Below are 8,439 nucleotides of genomic sequence, written 5' to 3' on the forward strand. Positions count from 1 at the left end.
TTGCTTAGCCTGTTAATCCAGAGACCCAGATAAAGTTCTAGGGATGCTGGGTTCAAATCCCATCACAGCAGATGGTGGAATTTGAATTCAATAAAGATGTCTGGAATTAAAGATCTAATGATGAATTTGATTGTCAGAAGAAAACATCTTGTTCACTAATGCCCTTTTTGGAAGGAAACTGCCAACCTTACCTGGTCTGGGCCTACATGTGACTCCAGACCCACAGCAATGTGGTTGACTCTTAACTGCCCTCTGCGGTAATTAGGGATGGGTAATAAATACTGCCTAGCCGTGACACCCTCATCCTGTGAATGAATAAATGAAAAAAAGAGAGGTTTGTTCAGTTTTCCATGAGTGGTCTTATTCCACGGAAAGTTGTCTGACCGGAATTATGATCTTAGTAACTGTTTCAAGTTCTCCCTTTATCATTATGTTGAACCTGATCATATTCATCTCACTGTTGGATAAATCTTAATGCCCTGTTAGGCCATCAAGTAAATCTGTCTCATTGCCAGATTGAACATGGGCTGTCAGCGACACCCAAGTCCCATAATTATATACAAAACAACATGGTACTGTCATCAATCCTATCTAACCAAAGTGGAAACATGAATCAATCGCAGTTTAATCAGTCAGTGATGGTCTCAGCATAGTGTGAACGGGCACTTTTGGCAACACAAGCAGGTACTACTAGGATTTGAACCCAGGAATCTCCTATTGACTAGGCAGGCACCTTAACCATCTAAGCCATGGTACCACGGGAGGATGCGACAGTGAACTTTTGACAAAGCAAGCAGGCACCACTGGGCCTGAACTGCTGTGCTTTTCCAGCACCACTAATCCAGAATCTGTTTCCAGCATCTGCAGTCATTGTTTTTACCATAGTATGAACTGGCAATTGTGACAAATTCGGAATAAATAGGTAGCATTGCATCAGTCAGCAATTGATTATTATGTTCAGAAGTAATCAATAAAGTGAATTGTTTATTTTGTCTGTTTTTAATTTGAAGTATTTCAGAATCATATCATGCAACATTGGCTTTCATCACATTTTACATGTTGAAAAATATGAATATTGCAACCTCTTGTTACTGACTTTAGATATTACTAGGTCAGATGTCAGATGACACCAGGTTTATTTGAAATCACAAGCTTTCAGAGCGCAGCTCCTTCATCAGGTGAACTTTCCAGTAACTCTAGTGAATAAGCACTTCACCGACGAAAGCTTGTGATTTCAAATAAAGCTGTAGGACTATGACCTGGTGTCATGTGACTTCTGACCTTGTCCACCCCAGTCCAACACTGGCAACTCCACACCTTAAATATTATTGATGTTTTGAGGTAAAATCAATAGTGCTGTACTCATAAATTGAAGTTCTGCCAGTTGTACCATCCTTTTGGTGTGCTATCTGTTTGTTATGTCGGTCTATCCAAAATCTTGCTGCTGTAGCACAGCTCATGAATGGGCTGGGTGCCAGATAAGTGGCTCATTTCCCTGATCACCTGGCTTCCCATTGTGGCATCATCATTGGTGTAATAATTTGAGCTGTTTAACCTTGCCAGCCTCTGCACAGCAGGGACGGCACTGACTGTAGTTGCCTGTGCAGAGGAAGCAAATATTAATTGATAACCACACCCCCCCACCCCAGAGTGTATAGAAACTCAAGACCAACAAGCACCTTCTCTCAACGTGTTTACATATCGTCGGCCAACATGATCAAAATGATGTTGAATCCTGCGGTGATCATTGACAATGGATCTGGACTCTGCAAGTCTGGGATAGTGGGTGACAGCATCCCCACATCAGTTATACCATCGGTTGTGGGCTGTTCTAAGTTGACAAAGGGATCACGCAATGCCAATCTCAAAGACTATTACGTTGGTAAGGCAGCACAAAGCAGAAGAGATGTCTTGGCTTTGAAGTATCCAATTGAGCGTGGCATAGTGACCTCTTGGGAGGAGATGGAGATGATCTGGAGATATATATATGGTTTCGAACTGCGTGTGAAGTCCAAAGAGAGGCCAATTTTGTTGACTGCTGCCCCTCTGACTCCTTTCTCTAACAGAGAAAAGATGGCCGAGATAATGTTCGAAGGCTTCTCAGTGCCAGCGATGTTCGTTGCCATTCCAGCCACATTGGCCCTTTACGCATCTGGCCGTACCCGAGGTATAGTGCTAGATAGTGGCTATGGAATAACGGATGCTGTGCCCATCTACGAAGGCTACTACCTTCCGGACGCTGTACAAAGGCTGAACCTTGCCGGGAGCGACATCACCGAAAACCTTTGGAGGCTCATGTTGGAGAACAGGCATTCTTCCACTGAGAAAATGGAGACAGAACTCGTCCAGGAAATCAAGGAAAAACTCTGCTACATCTCTCTCGACCCCAAGCAAGAGAGCAAGAAGCCGGCCGATGAACTCCAACATGAGTATCAGATGCCAGACGGGACTCAGATTGTGGTCAAAAATGAGCTGTTTGGTGCACCGGAATTGCTTTTTGCCCCAGACAGTGTTGGAGTGAAGGAAGGTGGAATCCACAAGCTGATATTAAGCAGCATCGCAAGATGTGAACAACGGTTGCACAAAGAATTCCACAGTAACATGCTGCTATCTGGTGGTTCAACTCTCTTCTCAGGCATGGAGGATCGTTTACTCAAAGAAATCAAGCTGCACACGCCGAGTGGGGTCCAAGTGAAGATCATCGCCCCACCGGAAAGGAACTATTCTGTTTGGGTGGGCGCTTCAATTTTAACAAGTTTGGCATCCTTTAAACATATGTGGATCACTCTCAGTGATTATAATGACTTTGGGCCATCTGTGGTAAACAAGAGGTGTCTTTAAAAGCTGTTTGTCCTGAAGTGTGACTGTTGAAATCAAATTTTTAAAATGTACGCGATCAAATACTAGTTCATAAATCACGATGTCTTGAGTGCTGGTCAAATCACAAAAGATTTGGAATTAATATTTCTTGCGGGTAATTCTGGTTTTTGATTATATTTCTTGACACGCTTTCATTGTACAAATGGGAACAGTCCTGCATAGTGCACCAAAGAAAACTGAGCCTAAGAACTATCTGTAATAGAGTCACTGACTTTTAAAATAAGCCTGTACTTTCTTCATTGTCAGGTCATTAATAATTACAGTGCTTCCAGAGTCTACAATTTTGCATGTAATCCTTTCTTCCCCCTTTGCGGGAGACTACCCTCTTATGTTATAGCATGTCTCAATGTAATCTGACGCAACTCCACTATTATTGTCACAAACAAAAACAGAAATTGCTGAAAAAGCTCAGCGGGTCTGGCAGCATCTGTGGAGAGAAATCAGAGGGAAAAAATTTAAGGGAGATATGCGTGGAAAGTTCTTCACGCAGAAGTTGGTGGGTGCCTGGAACGCGTTGCCAGCGGAGGTTGTAGAGGTGGGTACAATAGTGTCTTTTAAGATGTATCTAAACAGCTACATGAATGGACAAGGAGCAGAGGGATACAGATCCTTGGAAAAGAGGTGACAGGTTTAGATAGAGGATCTAGATCAGTGCAGGCTTGAAGGGCCGAAGGGCCTGATCCTGTGCTGTAAATTTCTTTGAGCTTTGTTCTTAGTGATTCGGGTCCAGTGACCCTTCCTCAGGATGCTATTACTGTCCTCAGACCATGACAAGAAAGGCACCATTGCATAAAATTAATCCTGTTCCAGGTTCTGCAAGGCCTAAAATTCCCACTAATTACAGAAAGTGAAATATTTTGAGTTTGCTTCAGGCTCTGTGGTGCTGGCTGACCTCAGCCAGGCCATTACATATTCTCTTCAGCAACAGAGGGGCTAAGCCACACATTTTTTCCGCTTCTGATGACCTTACTGCAAAATGCATGTGGACATAAAGCATTTCAGCTGAGTAATGGTTGGAGTTTAACCTTAATACCCTCCTTGGCTAAAGAGTTTGCAAACAGACCTCACACATTGAGTATTGAACCTCAATGAGTTGGAACATTCAGGGTAAAAATAGGGGCAATGCTTCTGTCTATAGATTGATTAGACACTTTTGGAGCATGGCAATACGGTGGCTCAATGGTTAGCACTGCTGCCTCGCCACACCAGGAACATAGGCTTGATTCCCAGCCTCAGGTGACTGTCTGTGTGGCGATTGCACATTCTCCCTGTGTCTGTGTGGGTTACCTCCGCGTGCTCCGGTTTCCTCCCACAATCCAAAGATGTTCAGGTTAGGGTGGATTGGCCATGGGAAATTGCCCCATGGTGTCCAGGGATGCGCAGGCTAGGTGGGTGAGCCATGGGAAATACAGCATTACAGGGATTGGGTGGGATGCCCTTTAGAGGCTCAGTGTGGACTTGATGAGCTGAATAGCTTGCTTCTACGCTGTAGGGATTCTAATCTAAGTTAAATGAGCTTTGCAAGTTTAGAAATGTTAAAAAGGAACAGAATAAGTAAGGAGGAAGGGCAATTTGACAGTGGAATTTTCATCCTATTTTCTTTCATGTCTCCCTCATAACATTTCCAGCAATACCTCACAGAGGAACTGCCAGATCGGATCTTTCAGGGAATAGCTCAGCTGACAGTCTTTTGCAATTGGGCACAAGTGAAAGCATTAATTGAAAAAGAAATGGTCTGGATTTACAATCCTGACTGTGTGTTGTTGGCCTGATCCTCCAAGCTGCAACCTGGAAGTTTTTCATGATGAAAAGGACAAAGGGAAAGTGTGAGGTGAATCACTTTGGCAGGAGTAACAGGGATGCAGAGTACTGGGCTAATGGTAAGATTCTTGATAATGTAGATCTCGGTGTCCAGGTACAGAGATCCCTGAAAGTTGCCACCCAGGTTGATAGGGTTGTTAAGGAGGCAAACAGTGTGTTAGCTTTTATTGGTAGAGGGACTGAGTTTCGGAGCCATGAGGTCATGCTGCAGCTGGACAAACCTCTGCTGCGGCTGCACTTGGAGTATTGCGTACAGTTCTGATCACCGCATTATAGGAAGGATGTGGAAGCATTGGAGGAGAGGAGATTTACTAGGATGTTGCCTGGTATGGAGGGAAGGTCTTATGAGGAAAGGCTGAGGGACTTGAGGCTGTTTTTATTAGAGAGCAGAAGGTTGAGAGGTGACTTAATTGAGACATATAAGATAATCAGAGGGTTAGATAGGGTGTACAGTGAGAACCTTTTTCCTCAGATGGTGGTGGCTAGCACAAGAGGACATAGCTTTAAATTGAGGGGTGATAGATATAGGATAAATGTGAGTGGTGGTATCTTTACCCAGAGAGTAGTAGGGGCATAGAATGGCCTGCCTGCAATAGTAGTAAACTCGTCAACATTAAGGACATTTAAATGGTCATTGGATAGACACATAGATGAGAATGGAATAGTGTAGGATAGATGGGCTGCAAATTGGTTGCGCAGGTCGGTGCAACATTGAGGGCTGAAGGGCCTGTACTGCGCTGGAATGTTCTATGTTCTATGTTCATCCCTGATTATTGCACAAGCCTGTGGCAGGTCCCATAGTGCCATGTCTCAGGAGCTCTGGAAATGTTGCAGGGAGTTTGATGTAGGGGCATTTCATCTGCTTCCTCCCCCCACACCCTTTGAATGTGTGTGTTAGAAAGTATAGAGTCATGCAATGTGCTGTGCTGTGTAAATGACGCAGTGTGAGTCTACCATACCACCATCGAAACTCATTGTTACTTTATTACAGGATAACACTTTCGATCCATTAATTGCAAACAGTAGAGGTGTTCAAAACTATGAGGGGTTTTAATAGAATAGACAAGGAAAAACGTTTAATTGGCAAGAGAATTGGTCACAGGTTTAAGATAAATGGTAAAAGAAACCGATTGAAAAGATGAGACATTGAGTTATAATTTGGAACACATTCCTTCACAGGAAACATTTACAAAAGCAGATTTCAAAAGGGGATGGGACCCTGCTGTTCAGAAGGAGAAAGGGAGGACTGTCTGAAACGTTGACTCTCCTGCTCCTCAGATGCTGCCTGACCTGCTGTGCTTTTCCAGCACCACACCTTTTGACTCTGTTTACAGAGATCGGGTCTACCCTCAGGGGGGATCATTTACAGAGTTGCTTGAACACAACCACACACAGCGGAGAGTCTTTCTGGAATCTTATTGATGTAGGGTGGCACGGTGCCTCAGTGGTTAGCACTGCTGCCTCACAGTGCCAGGGACCCAGCCTCGGGCGACTTTCTGTGTGGAGCTTACACATTCTCCCCATGTCTGTGCGTGTTTTCTCCGGGTGCTCTGGTTTCTTCCCAAAATACAAAGATGTGCACGTAAGGGTGGATGGACCATGCTAAGTTACCCATAGTGTTCAGGGATGTGTAGGTTAGGGTGCACTAGTCAGGGGTAAATGTAGGGGAATGGGTCGGGGGAGGCGGGGTTTAACTCTTCAGCGGGCTGGTGTGTGGACTTGTTGGGCCCAGTGGCCTTTTTGCACAGTATAGGGATTGTATGATGTAGATCCAGTTCCATGTGATCCTACATCACTGTGACGTAGCTTCATATATACATGTGCAATATCCATTCTTAGGCAAAGGATGCAGTTACCCATCTTCTCCACCTTCTTTCACTCTTTCTCTTTTAACCATTAACATTTAACCCCTGACATTAAACTCTTTACTCCTATTTCCCCCTCTCAAAACTCTCCCGGCTTTCCCAAGCCCACTGTGAGGATATGTAATGTTATGGACCAGGCCAGAACCCCTTAAAACACTTTAAGAAGGTAGCCTAGAGTCTAACTTTTCCTTATTTTAAAGGCAGATGTGAATGGGGTGTTCCAGGTGTGATGCAGCTGGTCAAACCACCCGGCTTTAAGCAAAACAGCATTTATTTAAACACTACAGTTGAAACACGAATAAACAAAAGAGAAATTTAGAATTACTTAACTGTTGGAAAATGAAACAGACCCAATACAGTAACTATTACTAATCAACTGTTCCAATACAGTAACATCCCATAAACATGCCCCTTGGCAAAAAGGCAAATTCAAACACAGATTCCTACAGGCAAGAGAGAGATTTCAGAGAAAGTCCATCAGGAATCCTGTCCTGAGGCTTGGCACATTTCTGATAATCAAAATGTCTTATCACTGCTACAGTTACAAAAAACAAGAAAAAGTCTGAACTGGGAAAACTAGCCAATCCCCTTCGATTGTTAAACTGTTCCTCCCTAGACTCTTTGGCACCTCGGCCCTTACAACCTTTTTTCAAAAATACCAAGGACAAATCCTTTTTAAAATGGCAGCACATCACAGTAGGATGTGTGTGTTCCCTTGCCACCACATTGGAGAGGTGATCATGTTGGTGGAGTGGGAATGGCAGACTCTCATCACAGCTGGTCCTTGGATGTGCAGCCACAAAGTCCAATCAAGGGGGAAACAAATTGATTGAAGAGGTAATCATTCAGACCTTGCCACTAAACCAAGCTTTTCAAATGGCAGATACAAACTGGGATTTTCCCTCCCACAGCAACTTTGGTTCACTTTGAGCGAGGGATTAACTCAAGGGAAGAACAAAGAGCAGTCTAAAGACAACTTTAGAGAGGAGGGAATGACAATTGCCGATGTCACCAAGATTAGGAAGCTCCCTCTATCGTATGAGGTTGCACTATCGCAGACATAGACATTGCTGGAATGCCAACAACAAATAGAAATATATCATCATCATCAACAAAAGTAAACTCTAGACTCGGGTCTGTAAGATGTTCCTGTGTTGTATTGTGGTCTGTAAACTTGATGGTAAATAGGGCAATAGCAGGGCATTCAGAATACATTACCTTTCTACCAGTCTTAATCTCAGTCAATTGTTCAGACTGGCTAGGTGTTGAGGGGTTAAATGCTACATTTCCTTTCCCATTTACTTCTAAGCCTTTCCTCAAACGATCATCATCTTCCTACGGGAAACTCTGTCATTCCAACCAACCTGCTTTTCTATGGTTCTGCAACATTAAATTAAGATCTGTACTCACTTGCGCTCTCTCTCTCTCTCTCAGGGGATCCTTTTTCAATTTTGAGATCACTATTCATTAATCGCAGCAGTACAATTTCCTCAGCTAATGACACACAACAATCTTCTAGCTTTTTATCATTCATTCCTGGGACATGGGTATCTCTGCCTGTACCTGATGGCCCTGGAGAAGGTGGTGGTGAGCTGCCTTCTTGAACCGCTGCAGTTCATTATGTATAGGTAGAACCACAATTCCCTTAGGGAAAGAGTTCCAGGATTTTGACCCACTGACAGTGAAGGAACGGTGATATATTTCCAAGCCAGGATGATTGGTTTGGAGGGAAACTTGCAGGCGGTGGTGTTCCCAAGTATCTGCTAACCTTGCCCTTATAGATGGAAGTGGTTGTAGGTTTGGAAGGTACTGACAGAAGATCTTTAGTGAACTTCTGCAGTGCATCTTGTAGATAGTGCAAACTGCTGCTACT

The 8,439-nt window shown here is 43.8% G+C and overlaps 1 protein-coding gene across 1 annotated transcript; it reads left to right on the forward strand.

Annotated features, from left to right (window-relative positions):
- The first annotated feature begins 1,713 nt into the window (after positions 1-1,713).
- On the forward strand, positions 1,714-2,841 carry LOC122556869 (actin, clone 302-like). Its single transcript, XM_043704125.1, has one exon. It carries the CDS (start codon positions 1,714-1,716, stop codon positions 2,839-2,841), a length of 1,128 nt encoding a protein of 375 aa, XP_043560060.1.
- The last annotated feature ends 5,598 nt before the right edge of the window (positions 2,842-8,439 follow it).

The sequence above is a fragment of the Chiloscyllium plagiosum genome, chromosome 14 (genome assembly GCF_004010195.1).
Source record: "Chiloscyllium plagiosum isolate BGI_BamShark_2017 chromosome 14, ASM401019v2, whole genome shotgun sequence".
Classification (NCBI taxonomy): Eukaryota; Metazoa; Chordata; class Chondrichthyes; order Orectolobiformes; family Hemiscylliidae; genus Chiloscyllium; species Chiloscyllium plagiosum.